General features: G+C 37.2%; 1 protein-coding gene across 1 annotated transcript in view; it reads right to left on the bottom strand.

The window, feature by feature from the left end:
• GLRB (glycine receptor beta) overlaps positions 1-21895 on the bottom strand; it is a 96560-nt gene that overhangs the window by 35722 nt on the left and 38943 nt on the right. The window contains exons 3-4 of the mRNA XM_061142251.1: positions 16800-16906; positions 15023-15090 (exon numbers count right to left, since the gene is read on the bottom strand). Coding sequence (XP_060998234.1) covers positions 15023-15090; positions 16800-16906 — 175 coding nt within the window. The remainder of the gene's footprint in view (positions 1-15022; positions 15091-16799; positions 16907-21895) is intronic.

Genomic DNA, 21895 nt, shown 5'->3' with positions numbered 1-21895 from the left:
AGCACTTGCAAGTTTAAATGTCATCACAGTACTTGACCATAATTGCTTTACCCTAACACAAACACTAATTATACCAGGGGGTTAGTTGGTATTGTCATAAAAGCATATGAACTGCTAAATATTACCATTATTCTTCCCCCCCAAAGTAGGATAAATTTTAGTTAAAAATAAATAAGAAGCCAAGAGAAAATATTTCACTTGTCTTTTACTCAACAGCAAATTACAAAAATAATTTATATGTATATAAAACTACAAGGGGGGTGGTGGAGGCATGGAGTGGGAGTTTGGGATTAGCAGATGCAAACTATTATATATAGGATGAGTAAACACTAAGAACCTACTTACAGCACATGGGGAACTATATACAATATCTAGTGATAAACCATAACAGAAAAGAATATGAAAAAGAATAGGCATATGTATGACTGAATCACTTTGCTGTACAACAGAAATTAACAGTACAAATCAAGTATATTTCAATAAAAGTAAAATGCTACTGCTGCTAAGTCACTCCAGTCATGTCCGACTCTGTGCGACCCCATAGATGGCAGCCCACCAGGCTCCCCCGTCCCTGGGATTCTCCAGGCAAGAACACTGGAGTGGCTTGCCATTTCCTTCCCCAATGCATGGAAGTGAAAAGTGAAAGTGAAGTCGCTCAGTCGTGTCTGACTCTTAGCGACCCCATGGACTGCAGCCCACCAGGCTCCCCCGTCCCTGGGATTCTCTAGGCAAGAACACTGGAGTGGGCTGCCATTTCCTTCTCCAATGAGTGAAAGTGAAATCGCTCAGTTGTGTCCAACTCTTCATGACCCCATGGGCTGTAGCCCACCAGGCCCCTCCGTCCATGGGATTTTCCAGGCAAGAGTACTGGAGTGGGTTGCCATTTCCTTCTCCAAAAGTAAAATAAATAAAAATAAAACTATACATATAACACTGGATTATATACATATTTGAGAAAGAAAAGAAAAATTATCCTCAATAACTCATACAAGTAAATGATTAGAGAGATATGCAAATAAGATTTGGATTATGCAAAAGAGTAGAAAGTATGTACAAAATTTGTACATGTTATGCTATACTCAACAATAGTAGAAAAAGATTAGGAAATCCACTAAGGAGCTGCTTACCTCAGTTTTTTGCCTTTCTCCAAAGTTTTAATTTTACAACTTTGTAAAAGTTGAGTTATATCAAGACACAGAGTTTCTAAGAATATATGACCCTAGAAACATATTTAACATCTTAATACATTTATTTGCCAGTGAAATGGCATTCTGACACACACTGGGTTGTTAGTATATAAAGTCAAACTCAGCATTGTGGCATCATTCTCAGGTCTTTTGATTTTAATTTTAGATGCTGAACTGAGAATATGCACAAAAATGTCCAAGGTGTAAACCACTTTGGGCTTAAGCATCCTTATTTTCATGTATTCAAAATAGTATCTGTCCCTAGCCTTTTGATATGATCACAGTGAAATAGATCATCAACTTCAAATCAAAATGCAAATATTTAAACAGGAAGAGATAATAGCTTGTCTTTTATTAAATACTAAGATCTAATATTATTATTAGAAGTGAGAAATAGCTCCATCCATCAACAGAAAATTGGATTAAAGATCTACTGAGCATGGCCATGCCCATCAGAACAAGACCCAGCTTCCCCCTCAGTCAGTCTCTCCCATCAGGAAGCTTCCATAAGCCTCTTATCCTTCTCCATCAGAGGACAGACAGACTGAAAACCACAATCTCAGAAAACTAACCAAACTAATCACATAGACCACAGCCTTGTGTAACTCAGTGAAACTATGAGCCATGCCATGTAGGGCCACTCAAGACAGGTCATGGTGGAGAGTTCTGACAAAACGTGGTCCATCAGAGAAGGGAATGGCAGACCACTCAATATTCCTGCCTTGAGAACCCCACGAATAGTATGAAAAGGCAAAAAGACAGGACACTGAAAGATGAACTCCCCGGGTCGGTAGGTGCCCAATATGCTTCTGGATATCAGTGGAGAAATAACTCCAGAAAGAATGAAGAGGTGGAGGCAAATCAAAAACAACACCCAGGTGTGGATGTGACTGGTGATGGAAGCAAGGTCTGATGCTGTAAAGAGCAATATTGCATAGGAACCTGGAATGTTAGGTCCATGAATCAAGGCAAATTGGAAGTGGTCAAACAGGAGATGGCAAGAGTGAATATCGACATTTTAGGAATCAGCGAACTAAAATGGAGTGGATGGGGAGGGAGGCGGGAGGGGGGATCGGGATGGGGAACACATGTAAATCCATGGCTGATTCATGTCAATGTATGGCGAAAACCACTACAATATTGTAAAGTAATTAGCCTCCAACTAATAAAAGTAAATGGAAAAAAAAAAAAAAAAAAAGGACTGGAATGGGAGACAAGGAGCAAGACCATTCCCAAGAAAAAGAGAAGCAAAAAAGCAAAGTGGCTGCCTGAGGAGGCCTTACAAACAGCTGTGAAAAGAAGAGAAGCAAAAAGCAAAGGAGAAAAGGAAAGATAAACTCATTTGAATGCAGTGTTCCAAAGAATAGCAAGGAGAGATAAGAAAGCCTTCCTCAGTGATCAGTGCAAAGAAATAGATGAAAACAATAGAATGGGAAAGACTAGAGATCTCTTCAAGAAAATTAGAGACACCAAGGGAATATTTCATGCAAACATGGGCTCAATAAAGGACAGAAATGGTATGGACCTAACAGAATTAGAAGATATTAAGAAGAGGTGGCAAGAATACATAAAAGAGCTACACAAAAAAGGTCTTCATGACCCAGATAATCACAATGGTGTGATCACTCACCTAGGGCCAGACATCCTGGAATGCGAAGTCAAGTGGGCTTTAGGAAGTATCACTATGAACAAAGCTAGTGGAGGTGATGGAATTCCAATTGAGCTATTTCAAATCCTTAAAGATTATGCTGTGAAAGTGTTGTATTCAATATGCCAGCAGTTGAATTTGGAAATTTGGAAAATTTGGAAAACTCAGCAGTGGCCACAGGACTGGAAAAGGTCAGTTTTCATTCCAATCCCAAAGAAAGGCAATGCCAAAGAATGCTCGAACTACCACACAATTGTACTCATCTCGCATGCTAGTAAAGTAATGCTTAAAATTCTCCAAGCCAGGCTTCAACAGTACGTGAACCGTGAACTCCAGATGTTTAAGCTGGATTTAGAAAAGGCAGAAGAACCAGAGACCAAATTGCCAATATCCATTGGATCATTGAAAAAGCAAGAGAGTTCCAGAAAAACATCTATTTCTTCCTTATTGACTATGCCCAAGTCTTTGACTATGTGGATCAGAACAAACTGGAAAATTCTTCAAGAGATGGGACTATAAGCCCACCTGACCTGACTCCTGGGAAATCTGTATGCAGGTCAAGAAGCAACAGTTAGAACTGGACATGAAACAACAGACTGTTTTCAAATTGGGAAAGGAGTATGGCAAGGCTGTATATTGTCACCCTGCTTATTTAACTCATATGCAGAGTATATCATGAGAAATGCTTGGCTGGATGAAGCACAAGATGGAATCAAGATTGCCGGGAGAAGTATCAATAATCTCTGATACGCAGATGACACCATCTGATAAGGATGGCAGAAAGCAAAGGGGAACTAAATAGTCTCCTGATGAAAGTGAAAGAGTAGAGTGAAACACTTCGCTTAAAACTCAACATTCAAAAAACTAAGATTATGGCATCTGGTCCCATCACTTCATGGCAAATATATAGGGAAATAGTGGAAACAGTGACAGACTATTATTTTGGCTCCAAAATCACTACAGATGGTGACTGCAGCCATGAAATTTAAAGACATTGCTCCTTGGAAGAAAAGTTATGACCAACCTAGACAGCATATTAAAAAGCAGATATCACTTTGCCAACAAAGGCCCACCTAGTCAAAGCTATGGTTTTTCCAGTAGTCATGTATGGTGAGTGTTGGACTATAAAGAAAGCTGAGTGCAGAAGAATTGATGCTTTTGAACTCTGTTCTTGGAGAGGACTCTTAAGAATCCCTTGGACAGCAAGGAGATCCAACCAGTGCATCCTAAATGAAATCAGTCCCAAATATTCATTGGAAGGACTGATGTTGAAGCTGATGCTCCAGTACTTTGGCTACCTGATGTGAAGAACTGACTCATCTGAAAAGACCCTGATGCTGGGAAAGATTGAAGACAGGAGAAGGGGACAAAGGAGGGTGAGCTGGTTGGATGGCATCATCGACTCGATGGACATGAGTTTGAGTAACCTCTGGGAGTTGGTGATGGATAGGGAAGCCCGGCCTGCTTCAGTCTATGGTGTTGCAAAGAGTCGGACACAACTGAGTGACTGAACTGAACTGAATGATCCGTCAAAATGATAGGTATTCCAAAAGTATATACACTAAAAGCTATTTTATTACCTCCTCTAACTGCTGTGGAGGGTTTCCTTGGTGGCTCAGATAGTAAAGAATCTGCCTGCCAATGCAGGAGACACGGTTTGGACTCGTGAGTCAGGAAGATCCCCTGGAGAAGGAAATGGCAATCTACTCCAGTATTCTTGCCTGAGAAATCTCATGGACTGGAATTTCCCATGGAAAATCCCAGAGGAGTCTGGCAGGCTATAGTCCATGGGGTCACAAAAGAGTCAGACACAATTTAGCCACTTAAACAACAACATAACTACTGTGTCTTATCAAATCATCAACAATTGCATCTTTAATCCTCAGTGTTTCAAATATGCATTCGTGGTATTATGATAAAATACCATGTCCTAAACTTATATTTAAGGGTCAGATAACAGTGCCGATGTATCTTTTATAAGCCTGTTATTAGTGCCATGTTATCATACTTCAGTCAGTGATCATGATATAAAAAATTTGAAGATGAATTTCTTAATTAATGTTTCATTTGTTTAATCCATATAAAACTATAATATCATCATACAGGTATTTACTGTGTGCTAGGCATATTTGATCTACCTGCCTTACAAAAGGTCTTTGTATGTGCTTCCTATTACTGGGAAATACAACGTAAGCCTATCGTCATGTTTTCCTTTTTGTCTGGCATTCAGGGAACTAAAAGCTAAGCCCTACAGCCCAGTAGTCCCCAACCTTTTTGGCATCAGGAACTGGTTTCCTAGAAGACAATTTTTCCATGAGTGTGGCGGGGAGTGGGGTGGTTCAGGCATAAGGTGAGCAATGGGGAGTGGCAGATACAGCTTCTCTTGTCCCCCACCAGCTGCTCACCTTCTGCTGTGTGGCCCATTTCCTAACAAGTACTAGTACTGGTCCCCAGCCTGGGGATTTGGGGATTCCTGTTATAGCCAACTGAATTAATGCATAGCTCACTTGCTGGTATGACTATCATTGTATGGCTCCTGAACATTTAGTACTATTTCAATTACTTCATTGTATTTTTGTTATTATTAGATACCACAAATCACCTCTAGAAACAGGGCTGGATAAAAATGAAGTAACTGTTGAGACATTGCCACATACTGACAAGAGTCTTTCAGCATTATTTAGGCGCAGCTCCCATGCAACTTTGCCAGTGTGGCTGCTAAAATCAGGATGCTGGTTCCCTCTTTAATGAGTTAAATGAATCACTGACATGTCTTCACAATAAGCAGTTTTTTCAACCTTTTAAAAATTGTTCTTTGTTCTCAAAAAGTGAAACACAGAATTACCATATGATCCAGCAACTCCACTCTTAGGCACATGCCCCCAAAAATTAAAAGAGGAGACTACAACTGATATTTATACATCCTTTTCCATAGCAGTGTTATTTACAATAGTGAAAAGGTGAAACAACGCAAGTGTCATCAGCAGATGAATGGATAAACCAAGTGTTGTATATACATTTACATCATGGATTATTACTCTGCTATAAAAAGGAAAGAAATTGTGGTACATGTTACGACATGAATGAACCTTGAAAACATTACCCCCTAAAAATCAGGACTAAGAAAGAATTTGCCCAGTATTACTACTTAGAGCAGGAATATAGGGGCAAAGCAAACCCTGGGGAAGAAAAGCATTTAAAGGGCTGGCTAGAAGTCTGGGAAAAGGTAGAAAACCCTGGGAATACGATTTCACCAAACCAGAGTCAAAAGCTTTAAGATGGTCAACAGAGCAAATACTATCAAAGGTCAAATACAATCAAATTGAATACTTTCAGCAAAGGAGGAAGGCATTGACAATTTCAGCAAAAACCCTTGTGGAAGGACAGAGGAGCCTGGCGGGCTACAGTCCATGGAATCGCAGTCAGACTCAGCACCCTCTGAGCGACTAAACACAGCACCACAGAGGGCCGTATAGCAAAAGCAAGATGACAGAGGGTTAAGAGGGGAACAAAGATTCCATCTATAAGATGGAGATAAAATAACACACCCACAACACAGGGTTTTTATAAGGAATAAATGAGAAAACATACATAAAGTACATGAACTTCACTTGACTATATTATGTGCGAAGCAAGCATTTTGTTTTATTGGGACATACTCATTATGTTGCTATTCTTTTATAATGTTGGTAATAGTGGTTAATAGGCTTTTTGCTTCAAAAAAAAAAATCCTGCCTATACTGTAATTCATTGGGTCTGCTCGGTACTGTGCCAACTGACCTACAATTATACTAAACAGTAACCCCTTTCTAGGTCACAAATTTTGAAACTGTGCCTTGAGCATCTACTGAAATGAACTCTTCTTGCTTCCAGCTGCACTGGGATAAGCTCAAAATATTATTAGTGTGGACTCTCTACTATAATCCTCTATCAAATTTTATTTCTTAATAGAACTCCAGAGTTGTTTTAGAATGAGCATCACTGAAAAGCTGGAAATCAGTTACTTCATTGTATTATTCTTGGTCATTACAATTTACTATCTCATTATGAAAGTCCTTCCAAGATGCTATTCTATTAGCTATGTAGCTACATATTATTATAGTGAATACAAGTTGCTGCAAGTTTATATAAGGAGTGTTTAAAATTTTTACAATTTAAATTAATAGCTTTGGATTCACATTCATTAGAAGATAAAAGCTTATTAGTTAGTATGCTTTGGTTCATTTTTTATGAGCATTTCTAAATAATTGCTAGTTATTGGCATTTCAAATGCTCTATGTTAAGATAACTAATTTGGAAACCCATTTATTTTCATTTTCAATTACTCAGTCATTATAATTACAACTCTATCATATTATTTTGCAATGAAGAAATTCCCATCAGAAACAGACTTCTTTTATCACTGGAAAATTACTTAATTGTTTTGAAAGAACTTGGTGACAAATACTATCATTGTTCATCACAAATAGCACACTAACAGTCATGATCTGGAAAATGGATGTTCTCCAAGATTTTCAGTACCAATTAACATCCAAATTAAGCTACTTCTCAAGGCAATAAAAATTTCACAAGAAGACATTAAAACTAGTTTGTTTCATTAATGATATTTTAGTTTTAAGAACTGCTTTATATCTTGTGTTATCGTTAGGATAGCTAGTATGGTTACTTGTAATTTTTACCTAACTCTTACATATGCAATTTTTACTCTTTTGTTTTCTTTATGATAAAAAATGGCATTCATGGAAACAAAGAAGATCAAATCTCATGGTGTCCGGCAGCACTACATTTAAAGTTCTGGCAACAGACCTTGTTTTTCAACCAAGCCTGGTTTGAAAAGGATTTAAATTTAATCCTCAGTGAGGTTAGACATTTCATGCAAGAACTGCAAGCTAACAAAACGTCAGTAAAAATTCTTAGGTTACACTTATTTTCCTCAATATGACATTTTTAAAAGTTTTATTAAATACTATTCTGTAACACCATATGACTATCTAAATTTTTCTAGATCTATGCCAATATTCCACTTTGATTGGGGGTGCCTGCTATGTGGTGCAATGCAGCCACCTTAACTATAACCTCCATAAGTGTTGCAATCTGCCAGATCAGATACACAGAAAGTTCTCAATATATTTCTGTTAAATACAGCAGTGAAGAATTAATTTCCATGACATTTCGAAAGATTAGGAGATTGGTCCAGCATTATTTACACCACTTATTTTATGGTGCAAATTTTCTATATCAGTTGATAGTGACAAATTACAGGAAGGGAAGTAAAACCGGCACATTTCTCATCCTTTCTGATTGTCTAAGACAGGTGACTCTTGCAAAACACTGGGTTAGTAGTGCTTACCTGCCATGCAGCCAAAAATCCACATGTAACTTTATTGTCGGCCCTCTGTATCCACGGATTAAGCCAACCAACCAACCATAGCTCATATAGTACTATAGTACACAGACAGTACTATAGTGAAAATGGTAAAAGCGGACCCATGCAGTTTTTCAAAAGCCAATTGTATAATACCCTGACTTATGATGTCAAATCACCAAAGCTTCTGAACAAAACAGCTAGAAGAAATAGAGTAAGAATGATTTACCTTCATTTTGAGGTAAATCCACTAAAACGTAACTGACAAGGAAAAGAGACAGAAATACAGTATATATTAACTAATAAAAACATAGCTTCTCTTTCTAGTTATGTCTTTTGATGATTCACTTGAGTCAGTGAGACTTTTAGTAATCACTGCACACAAAAAACAACTGGCTATTTTGGCATTTCCATATATGGAAACAGTAATGTACATAATCAGAGAGCCCTCTAGCAGCATTTGGGAGAAAGTCATATATAATCAGATAATTCTCCAAGAGAATTTGGGGAGGAAAAATTTATTAACCAGTGTCCACCAGCATGTGTATCAGTTCCTGAATGCTGCTATAACTATTAGCAATAGTCAGTGGCTTAAAGCAAGACCAATCTTGACCTTGTAGGTCTGGAGTTCAGAACATCAGAATCAGAGTCACTGAGCTGAGGTCCAGGCTGGTTCCCTCTGGAGGTCTGAGCAGCCAGTCTGATCCTTTGCTTTGCCCAGCATGACAAGGCTGCCTGCATCCTTTCACCTGCATCCTCTGCATGTCACCCCCACTGCACTGGTTACATCACATCTCCTATTACTGACTCTAACCTCCTGTCTCCTCCCCTAGGACCCTGGTGATTATACTGGGCCCACTTAATGATCAGGATAATCTGAATTGCAAGACTTTTAATTTAATCACAGATGCAAAGTCTCTCACTGTGTAAAATAACACGGGTTCCAAAGATTAGAATATGTTCCTCTTTAGGGGACAACTATTTAGCCTAGCACAGGGCACAAACACTGAAGATGAATAGCAAGAGAAGAAATTAAATATTTTAAGATTTGAGCATCTAAGATGCAAAGTAGACCAAAAAAACAGGGCAAGCATGTCAATATTATCCTATAATAAATGAAACAATGTTGGAAAGTTAATAACAAAAGCAATAAAATGTACAGAATAGTAAACTAAGATGTTTTAAGAAAAGAAATTTAAATTTACATATAGAAGAAAATATATAAAATAAAATTGTTCTAAAACAACAAAGATAAGCAATTTCCAAGAACCAGAATTAAGCTCTTTTAGCTGATCCCAAATATGACTTTCTTCTTGACAGGTATAACTGTGTTGTTCAGAGCTGAAGCCTACTATTAAAACACATAAAAAGCTCATGCAGCAGAAAGGCATATAAAGTTTGGCAGGATCATGGATTGTAGTGTAACAATAATTCGATATAATTACAAAGCATGTCTACACTGAAGAAAATGGATTGTATAAATAGGCTTTATTTCCATGAAAGGGTTCTCATGTATTTCTGATGAGGCAAAATGTGTACATAGATTGTTATATCATAATACCTAATTTTCTCCCATGAGTGCAACAGTTTACATTTTCTATTATAAAAACCCACAGATTTCAGTCAAAGGTAGGAATTAAATGGAGAAATCAACAAATAGTTTAAGCATAACCATAGAGCAGATGCCACTTTGCCTCCAACAAACCTCTGTTCTCACTGATTTGAGGGTCTTAATTCAGTTGTCACCAGCAGTAGCATATAAACTGATATAATAAATGATTGTTGTAACAACTTCAAAAGAGGAAGATTACATTTATTTGATGATTTGGGTAATGCTGCTATTAATCTCAGTAAATACCACTTACGGCATTAATAATAAGACCTTACAGAAATGGAAGGCAGCAGAATGCAGATGAACACACAGACATGAGAAATGGGAACCAAAAAGCTGAAAACTGAGATGAGAAAACAAGCTGAAGGAGCACATAGTCCTGGAGGTTGGAGAGTTTAAGGAGTATTTATATGGCTGTGATTTTTCTTCTACGCAGTTACAGATTGTGAGACCACTTTCTGTTTAGCCATTGACATTTAGCATCTGAATTAAGACAAACAAGCAGGAAGGAATGTTTTACAAACGGAATTGGTTACAATATCCTTACAGTATAGATGCCCATAGCTTCAACAGATTCTTTGTTAGATAATGAACTTTATACACTGGGGAAAAGGGCTGTCCCCTTCTTTCAAAAGCTGCTCCACCTCTGTCTACAGCTCTTAACGCTGTACCCACCACCAGGCTCTGGAGTTAAAGTAGAAAGACTTGAACTACGGAGGAAAGCTCTGGCCAATATTGAAGCTTCCAAATTTTAGGACTTCCTTTATTTCAGCAGACCGTTGTAGGGAAGTTTCTAAGGGGATATTGATAAACAAAACCTCAACTATACAACAGAGTTACTAACAAACATAAATGGTTCATTTTCTTTAGGATGAGATTCTACTGTAAAATATGACATTAACTTGCAAATGCATCACAATCTTATAGTCACCGTCCCTTTAGGGTTGCAAAGCCAGAAAAAATATTGTTGCTTTATTTCTACAGTTTTTTCACTCATTTTAGGGTATAACATATCAAGTACACAAAAGATTCAAACACAAGCCTCTCTGATATCACAGTGTTCAGCATACTATTTCCATGAACATATATCCTGTATTTAGACAAATCTAAGTCTCTCTACTTTTCCAGCCTCTTGTTCTGGGGAATCTTTTTGCTTACTTACTTTTTTTTTTTTAAGAAATATGCTCCTTGGCTATTACCAGAAAAAGACGAGATCTTTTTTTTTTTTTTTTTAAAAGACGAGATCTAACAGAACTTTGTAAATCAACTATATGACAATAATTTTTTTTAATGACAAGCAATAACAAATTCTGTTTAGAATGTGGAGAGATTGTACACTATTAGTGGGAAATCAAACCAGTAAAAATATGGAAAACAGTATGGAGATTCTTCAAGAAACTAAAAATAGAACTATCATATGATCCAGCAATCCCACCTCTGGGTATATGCCCAAAGGAAACAAGACATCTAGAAGAGATGCTTGTATTTCCATGTTCACTGCAGAATTACTTACAACAGCTAGAGTAGGGAAACAACCGAAGCACCTGTCAATGAACGAATGGATAAGGAAAATGTGGTATACACACACACACACACATACACATACATATAAAGGAGAATATTATTCAGCCTTAAAAAAAGGAAGGAAAACACTATCATTTACAACAACATGAATGACCCTGAAGAGCATCATGTTAAGTAAAATAAACAGAGAGAGAAAGACAAACACTCCATGGTATCACTTATATGTTGAATATTTTTTAAAAAAAGTCAAATCCATAGAAATAGAGAGTTGAAAAGTGATTGCCAATAATTTGCAGTATGAGAAATAGGGAGAGGTTGGTAAAAGGTGTAAACTTCTGGTTATAAGGTTATAAGGTTTGAGGATCTAGGGTGTAACATGGTGACATAGTTGTTAACACTACTGTGTACTTGAAATTTGCTAAGAGAACAGAACTTAAAAGTTCTTATAAAAGAAAAAATATATATACAGGAGATGATGGATGTGTTAATTATCATGATGGGGGAAATCCTTTCACAATGTAGAAGCGTATCAAATCATCACACACTGTAACTTTCTTACAGTTTCACCTGTCAGTTATACCTTAGTAAAGCTGAAAAGTAAATAAGCCCACTCTTGGTGACTGGAAGAAAAAAAAAAGAAAGAAATACCCGCTCAAAATATAACTGCTTTCCACACCTGTGTACCCTCTGAGTTACCCTCCTGAGTCATCGCTATTTCTGATTGGCATTTGTAACAAGTCATGAAGAACAAGTTTTGTCTTAGACACATTTTCCCCCTTAGAAGATATGTAGTGTTATCTCTACATGGATAGTAGTTTGTATCTTTCCTAACTACTACACAACAAGGTATTAAAGAGTTTGTTTTTTGGTAAGAGTGAGCAAATCTATAAAATATCACAGCCCTGAAAGAGACATCTGTAAAAGTCTCTTTTAGAAGTATGAAATAAACATTGCCAAAACCAAAAAATAATAATTACAATAAAGTAGAATATTTAAGTCTATTTGATGAGCATGGTTCCAATTCTGAACCTTTAGGCTATATCTGCACAACACAAAGGGAAAGACAGGTTATTTCATCAAAAGAAATAGCAAATATAAATAATTTGGCTCCTCTGCATAAAGGTCTCTAAATTGACAAAACTAACACTCTACTGCAATAGCATTCTTTACTCTGTTATTTAATTAAGTAAATTCAACATGGGCTTCCCAGGGGGCACTAGTAGAAAGAACCTGCCTACCAATGCAGGAGATGTAAGAGACTCAGGTTCAATCCCTGGGTCAGGAATACCCCCTGAAGAAGGGCATGGACAGAGCAGCCTGGTGGGCTGCCGTCCATGGAGTTGCAAAGAGTTGGACACGACGGAAGCAACTTAGCATGTATACATGTATACATTCAACAGGAGTCTATTTTTCAAGTTTGCTCTGCCAATACTTTTATGGTGAGCTGAGCTCACTTTTTGCTAGGCAAAAGCAGAATTTATTCATTTATTTAATCAATATTAGTTAATAATACGACATTATTTATGGACTCACTCACTGAGGACCTACTGTCTTCTGTATTTTATGGAAAATGAAGCAGCAGCATGCACTGTTTCTGACTTTGAGAGGTTAATACTCCATCAGAAAACAAAATGAAAACACACACAAAGAGCTGAATTACAGTCAAGAAGCGATCAGTTTAACAAACAAACAAATGATAGCAATGAAAGATGTGGATGGAAAAGGGGGCAGAGGGTGAGAGAACGTAGCTCAGAGTAAGAGGCTCCGCTCAGACAAAAGATGGAGGTCAGAGGTCAGAGTGCAGGCTGAAAACGGGTGGAATCTGGTCCCAGCAACTGGTGCTCTGGGTTCACTGCTGTGCAGAGTGAGCAGGAGGACGGGAGAAGATCATATGAGAAACCATGCGCTATTTTATCATAATTCTCAAATATCCTGTAGGAAAGTTCCTACCCCTTTTCTGTTAGCCCTTTATCCCGGGTGTTTTCAGCTTGATATAATCAACGATGGACTGATGGGACCAAAAGAAGCATGCTGTCTGTTAGCTGGAAGGCATTCAGTATTTATTAAAGAATAGATGCATTAATGGTACTTAATGAGCTAGGACATGTGTGTTGCTCTTGTGCAAATGAGAAAAAACAAAAACAAAAAAACAAAAGAAAACAAAAAAAAACCCCTGTATTAGTTGTCCTAAAATGCGGGATAGGATTGGGGATGTTTCTAACAGGATGTAACCCCTCCGTCATGGTGTTTTAGGGGTAGCATACTGGTGCCATGAAAGATAAAACAGGGTACGGGGGAAAGCACAGATACCAAATAGATTTCCTAGAAGTTTCACCTTGAGAAAATTACATGTCTCACTCTTCTTATGGGAAGTGCTTCAACTAGTCATATTTTCAAATGATGAGTGCAACTCCTGTCTCCTCAGTGATACATGCGTGTCTGTACATTGTTTCAGAGCTATCTTGTTCTATAATATACTAGATATACAGTCATTTAGGTTAACTAAAAGTCACTAGAAGTGAATTATGGACTTGATTTTGAAATAACTAATTATCCAAACTACACACACTCTAAAAAAAAATCAAGTATTCAGAGTTAAAGACATGCCTCTATGAAAAATAAATAACATTCTCACTACAATATATTTTACTATGATATTAATTATAATAATATTAATATAAAAATGTGTCATAATTTAAATGTAATGTACAATTTTATAACATACTATGCTGCTCCTAGGAATACAGGAATACATTCTTTTTCTGGTCTGAGATACCCCCTGAAAAGCTGCAATGTGTTCTAATCATTACTATTAGGTTTTTAATACACACGCTATATTATTACTTAAAAAAATATAAATATCTCAAAAAATGATGCCAAAAACAAAACTTTTAAGCCTTCTTCCTCCCACCTGAAGTACCATTTCAGCATGTGGTTTTTCAAAAAGGATATAATATTAATATTTTAAAACATTAATAAGCAAGTGGACTTTGCTGAATGTCTTTGAGAAGCTGAAGGGTAACTGAACCACACGTCACTCAGGGAATCCACAAATCATCCTTCACAGGCTTCTTTGTCCCTAACACCCAACTCATGCTGGTCAGCAGCCCCACCCCAAGCCTCTCTTTTCTGTCCCTTCCTTCTCTTCCTGGGCCTTTCCTTGTTCTTTCTTCATGTAACATAATCTTTTCAGGGAGCTCTGCTGCTCTACTTTAGGAAAATCAAATTTGCTTTTTACAATTCTCTGCTTCACACATCACAAAATTAGTACAAGAGAGAAAACAAAGATTATCCTCAGAAGACTAGAAGAAGAAAAAAAGACTATGAACACAAATATTTTTGAATACTCATACACATAAGCATTTTAGGAAATAATGTTGCACCAGAATATTGACTGCACAAATCCCTTTCTCAGGTGGCATCCAGTTAGTTGTTCAGAGTGAAAATGTTAATTCTCCCAATTCTATAAGTTTCAATGCGGTATAAAGACTAAATGTGAACTGCAAAAATACAAAGGAAGTGAAATCACTAATTGAACAAAACCCTGAAATTTGAATATTTATACTAGGAAAGAGCATGTATTTTTTTCCCTGAGAACCACTCCTTATTTTTCAGTTATAATTTCTTCTAATATTTTCCAGTTAAACTATTCACAACTAAAAATATTAAATGAATTTTAATCTTACCATTGTTGTCTCTTGAATAGATCCAAAGCTGTTGATAAAAATGTTGACTACAACATCAACAGGAATGCCTGTCAATAAAAATTAAGGATATATTTTGGTGGCTGTAAAAACCTTGGTCAGAATCTTCATATTTTTATGGTTTATACTGCTGATTGTTATATTTTTTCCAATCCACACAGATGTATAAACCTATGGTTTCAAGATACATGGTCACAATTGCTATTAACCTATTCTTCTAAATAGGGATCAACACACAAACAAAAATGAGTTATGTTGTTCTTCATAGCGTTATTTATTCAAAAATATTTCTCTCTTAAATTGTAGGGACTCTGGGAAAATACATTTACCTTAAAATTTTTTCAATTGGGCTGATGCATTTACTTTACGATATTGTAACTTATTTTTTTAAAAACATCATTTAAAAATATGATTTATGTTTTTCATTTTACAATCTTTCAAATTTTTACCTAAAATGGCAAGCAGAATACAAAAACAATTACTATGTTTTGATTTTTAATCCATGAAAATGTAAACTTAATCAGACATACAACAGATTCATCATAAAGATTTTTGCCTGACCTGTTGGAAAATAATTTTAGAGTTCATAGAGTGAGAACTAAGGTATAATGTTGCCAATTTCTTTCTTGCTTTCTTTTTTTTTCACTCATTGTGGGTTGCTGCTTGGGCTAACAAAGGGAAAATGTGAATTTAGCCTTTTGGCCACATAACCTCTGACTGATGAAAAACAGGTGTCGAATCAATACATGGTAGACATGTGACAACCCAGACCATGGTGTTGTTGAAAGTAACAGAGTAGGTTCTGGTAATGAACAAAAAACTCTGTTTTTACAACATCGTTGTATAACTTCAGTTGACTAGAAGCAGCTGCAGGCTTTTCTTTTGTTTTTTTTTTTCCTTGTAAAGGAAAAAAAAAAATCAAGCCTCCTAATGTTAATGCGATCTACATTAATACCTGTCCTTAGCCAGCAACAAAGATGGCAGTTTTCCAGAGATATGTTCATATAACTTCCTAACTCATCAAGAGGAAGAAAGAAAGAGGGAAAGTAAGGAAGAAAGAAAGAGGGAAAGTAAGAAAGAAAGAAAGGAGGGAAGGGAGAAAGAAAGGCAGGCAAACATATACAATCTTCCTACAACTTTTACTGCAAGTACAGTTTTGGTTTTTAAATGGTGTGATAGGTGGTAATATTTTATTGGAGTAAAAATATAGTCACGTTTATTCACAAAGTTAACATGTTTTTAAAAACCATATGGCTTCTTTTTTTTTTCAGCCAAAGCAGAGAGGGATTTTTTTTCTAAATCAATGTAAAACACTAACGAAGAGTAAAAAAATAATTTAAATGCCTATCAGAGCTTTCTTTATTCTGAAATGAGTATATGGCTGTTCTCCTACAAAGTAGAACTTTGGTGTCTGAATGAGAGCCAGAGCCTAAATTTAAATTATTAAGGTTAAGAATACAAAGTACTTAGAAAACCCGTCACATGGGTTAGCCAATTAATTCACAATAGAAAACCCATCACACGGGTTAGCCTATTAATTCACAATATCCCTTTTTCTTCTAAACCCTAGAACCATATAAAACTATTACAAGTAATGTTTTGGTTATCTTTAAACATTTTTTGCATTTAATTGCTCAGACATAAGAACATTACAGAACAGTTATTACTGTTTGAATATCCAAAATAAATGATTTCACACAGATAAAATTAGATTTTAAACCACAGAGTGGTGATATTGAAGGGGGGAGGGGAGCCAAACCTTTGAAATTTGGTCTTATCCTGGGATCATAACTGACCAGCAACCTGTTCAAGATATTGCTGGTAGAGTTGGCGGGTACTCGGGCTAGGTCCTCTGCTGACTGTTGCCTATGAGAGAAGAAAAAAACCCTGGTAAGTATTTAGAAACAGCAAGCAACAGGCATGGGTGATTTTCATCAGAGGAAAGACTTTGCTTTTTGAGACAAATACATAGCATGTCATTTCCAAATAGAAGTGAAAAGTAATAGATATTATCAGAAGCCCAAAAGATATGTCATAAAAAACAAAACAGAAAAGTAGTCCAGCACTTAATATTAACAAATGCATAAAACACTGCCCCAAATAATCCATGTTACTTTCTTTTAAATAAAGTTAAGCAGACCTCTTACTTGTCCTGAAGCAATAAGCAATCAAAATCTAGACAAGCACAAAGGAAGGGCAGACAAGGAGTTAAGACAAAAAAAAGAGTTTCTGAATAATATATAATATTAACCTTCTATCTAAGCAAAAAAGTATGTGAAGACTACAAGATGATATGGCCAAAGAGACAGTCCAAGAATTTATAAAATTTATAAAAGTCATCTGACACTTCTAAAATGATACTGTGTAAGAAACACGCAATGAATGCTTTCTGTGGAGTTCATGGTTGTTTAGTTGGTAAGTTGTGTTCGACCCTTTTGTGATCCCATGGACTGCAGCCTGCCAGGCTCCTGTGTCCATGGGATTTTCCAGGCAAGAATCCTGGAGTGGGTTGCCATTTCCTACTCCAGGCGATCTTTAGGACCCAGCGATCAAACCCTAGTCTCTTGCATTTGCAGGCGGATTCTTTACCACTGGTCATCAGGGAAGCCATTAACTCTGGATTGGTAAAAACAGTTCCTTTACTATCAGACCAATTAAATAAAGGAAAGTATAGAGGCCTGAGATACAGCTGCCTTTTTCTTTTATTCAATATATATACATATTTGCTATCAACTATCAAAAAGAGAAAAACTGCCATATTTTTCTATTGTAATTAACTTTGAACAATGAATCTTGACTAAATTGGTAGTTGCTTGGGAGCACTTAAACTCTTCCTTGGAGGTCTATGAAAACTGTTCTTTTGTTTACCATTTGTTTGGGATCTATTAGCACCCATAAAATCTTATCATATAATCATTTTCCCAGTCCAAAAATCAGTTCAGTTCAGTTGCTCAGTCGTGTCCGACTCTTTGCGACCCCATGGATTGCAGCACGCCAGGCTTCCCTGTCCATTGCCAACTCCCGTTTACTCAAACTCATGTCTATTGAGTCGGTGATGCCATCCAACCATCTCATCCTCTATTGTCCCCTTTTCCTGCCTTCAATCTTTCCCAGCATCAGAGTCCTTTCAAATGAGTCAGTACTTTGCATCAGGTGGCCAAAGGACTGGAGTTTCAACTTCAGCATTAATCCTTCCAATGAATATTCAGGACTGATTTCCTGTAGGATGACTGGTTGGATCTCCTTGCAGTCCAAGGGACTCTCAAGAGTCCTCTCCAACACCACAGTCTGAAAATAATATCCATGAAAATCACAAGAAAGATTAAAACTACACTTGAGCATCCAGCATTGTCTATTCTGTATCAATATGATGCACTCCTATGTTCTCAGTCTCCTCAGTCCTGTCTGGCTCTTTTGCAACCCCATGAATTGTAGCCTGCCAGGCTCCTCTGTCCATGGAATTCTCCAAGCAAGAATATTGGAGTGGGTTGCCATGCCCTCCTCCAGGGTATTTCCCTGACCCAAGGATTGAACCTACGTCTCTTGTATTGCAGGCAGATTCTTTACCCTCTGAGCCACCTGGGAAACCCCATCAAGAAGGTAAAAGTATCAATTTCATAAATGACATTAATTTATAAGCAGCAAATAATGTAATACATTTGCTTTGTTTTGAGATCCCAGCTCTGATGTATCAGGCAATTTTGTTCTCTGTTAATTATGCAACTGTGTGCTGATAATATATAACCGCTATAGGTGAAATATGACAGTAACTAGCATTCCAAAAAAAAAAAAAAAATCTAAAAATACCATGAGTTAATACAGACAAACTTTTCAAGTAGCTATCAGAAAGAATCCAAACCATTGGAGAAATAAAGTGAAAACCAATTAGTCAAATCTCCCCAAAGTACAGGAGATTAAGTAGATTTAAGTTCTATCTCTTGACCTTATTGGCTCTCATATGCTACCTAGTTGCAGGTTTTGGGGACTGGTAGTGAGATTTTTCCATTTCATTGCAAGGGAAACTGGAACCTTCTTAGAGCCAACTGTCATCCCTAATCAGAAGATAGAAAACTCCAAAGAAAATGAGGTTATTTCGGAAAATTGGATATTAGGATGAAAATTAGTATCCAAACCCATCTACAGGTTTTCTCATTCAAGGAAGGAAGGTAGAATTGATGGACTGCAAACTACACTTGAATAGGATCAAGTAAGAACTGTTATTATTATCTCTCAATGTAAAATCCTTCAAAAGTCCGTTTCTTCTAAGTAATGGAATGAACCAGACATCATAAAGTCAATTAACAATAATTTATCTTTTTTTTTTTTTTGGCCATGCCATGGGGGATTAGTTCCCCAACCAGGGATCAAATCCGTGCCCCCCACATTGAAAGTGTGGAGTCCTAAATACCAGCCAAGTCTCACAATAATTTTTGTGGTAGAGAACTTTTCAGCCTGACTTTTTTTTTTTTTCCCAGCTGTGAAGGGAGGCAGAATATGACACCCCACAATTTATACCTCTTCAGCATTAAAATTATTGTGAACCAAAAGCACTTGAAGAAAAGCAAACATAGGGACAGGATTTGTCTAAATTCTTCTTATCTGCCTACAGTCAGACACACTGTTATATTTAAAATGGATAACCAACAAGAACCTACAGTATAGCACATGAAACTCTTTTGCGATGCTTTGTGGCAGCCTGGACAGGAAGAGAGTTTGGAGAAGAATGGATACGTGTAGATGCATGGCTGAGTCCCTCCACTGTTCACCTCAAACTATCACAACATAGTTAATCAGCTATACCCCAATACAAAATAAAAAGTTCAAAGAAATTAAAAACACAGAAAGAGTTTCTTCAAAAGGAACCCTCTAGTCTTCAATCCCCTCCCCAGAGGCTTCATCAACTGGGTAAGATGACTCATCACAGGAGAGAACACCACTTGATGCCACACCCAAGAAAACTGAGTCACAAACATCACACCTCTTTCATCTCTTCTTCTCCAGATCAGTCATCTTTTGTAAAAATCATCCACTCTCCCCAGAGGTCCACATTCTCCTCCCCTCCCCCTTCCAAGATGGTACATACATTCTCAAAACTCAACACTCTCTCCCATATTCAATTTTGCTTTTCTCTGATGCTGGCCCATATGCACATAACATTAAAAGTTAATGAATGTGCATAGCTTTTATCGTATTAGCATGACTGTTGTCAGACTACTTCACAGACCCAGCTACTAAGGATGGGGTGGGGAAGAAAAAGAAGCCTTTTCTCCCTTACAGTTGTAAGTCAAGTCACCAAAATTCACCATCTAGCCCTTCCAACTCACCACCAGATTTTATTTTTCTCCCGATTGTCAGCCCCCCTTAGTGGAATATCATAATTCCTACTCATCGTGAACTAATCTACACTATTCTTTAATACTGCCCCTCTAAAATGATGCCTCAATTATACTGGTTTACTCTAATAAACTCAAACTGAAAAATATACTGTTGGGCCAACATCCATTGGATCACAGAGAAAGCAACAGAGCTCCAGAAAAACATTTGCTGCTGCTGCTGCTGCCAAGTCGCTTCAGTCGTGTCCGACTCTGTGCCACCCCATAGAAGGCAGCCCACCAGGCTCCGCCATCCCTGAGATGCTCCAGGTAAGAACACTGGAGTGGGTTGCCATTTCCTTCTCCAATGCATGCAAGTGAAAAGTGAAAGTGAATTCACTCAGTCGTGTCTGACTCTTCGAGACCCCATGGACTGCAGCCTACCAGGCTCCTCCGTCCATGGGATTTTCCAGGCAAGAATACTGGAGTGGGATGCCATTGCCTTCTCCAAGAAAAACATCTACTTCTGCTTTATTGACTACGCCAAAGCCTTTGACTGTGTGAATCACAACAAACTGTGGAAAATTCTTAAAAATATAGGTATACCAGACCATCTTATCTGCCTCCTGAGAAATCTGTATGCAGGTCAAGAAGCAACATTTATCCCTATCAAGCTACCAACGGTATTTTTCACAGAACTAGACCAAATAATTTCACAATTTGTATGGAAATACAAAAAACCTCGAATAGCCAAAGTAATCTTGAGAAAGAAGAATGGAGATGGAGGAATCAACCTGCCTGACTTCAGACTCTACTACAAAGCCACAGTCATCAAGACAGTATGGTACTGGCACAAAGACAGAAATATAGATCAATGGAACAGAATAGAAAGCCCAGAGATAAATCCACGAACCTATGGACACCTTATCTTTGACAAAGGAGGCAAGGATATACAATGGAAAAAAGACAACCTCTTTAACAAGTGGTGCTGGGAAAACTGGTCAACCACTTGTAAAAGAATGAAACTAGAACACTTTCTAACACCATACACAAAAATAAACTCAAAATGGATTAAAGATCTAAATGTAAGACCAGAAACTATAAAACTCCTAGAGGAGAACATAGGCAAAACACTCTCCGACATAAATCACAGCAAGATCCTCTATGACCCACCTCCCAGAATATTGGAAATAAAAGCAAAACTAAACAAATGGGACCTAATGAAACTTAAAAGCTTTTGCACTACAAAGGAAACTATAAGTAAGGTGAAAAGACAGCCCTCAGATTGGGAGAAAATAATAGCAAATGAAGAAACAGACAAAGGATTAATCTCAAAAATATACAAGCAACTCCTGAAGCTCAATTCCAGAAAAATAAATGACCCAATCAAAAAATGGGCCAAAGAACTAAACAGACATTTCTCCAAAGAAGACATACAGATGGCTAACAAACACATGAAAAGATGCTCCACATCACTCATTATTAGAGAAATGCAAATCAAAACCACAATGAGGTACCATTACACACCAGTCAGGATGGCTGC

This window comes from Dama dama, chromosome 5, assembly GCF_033118175.1.
Source record: "Dama dama isolate Ldn47 chromosome 5, ASM3311817v1, whole genome shotgun sequence".
Lineage (NCBI taxonomy): Eukaryota > Metazoa > Chordata > Mammalia > Artiodactyla > Cervidae > Dama > Dama dama.
The sequence above is the reverse complement of the archived record's forward strand: the minus strand, read 5'-3'. Positions and strand labels throughout refer to the sequence as shown.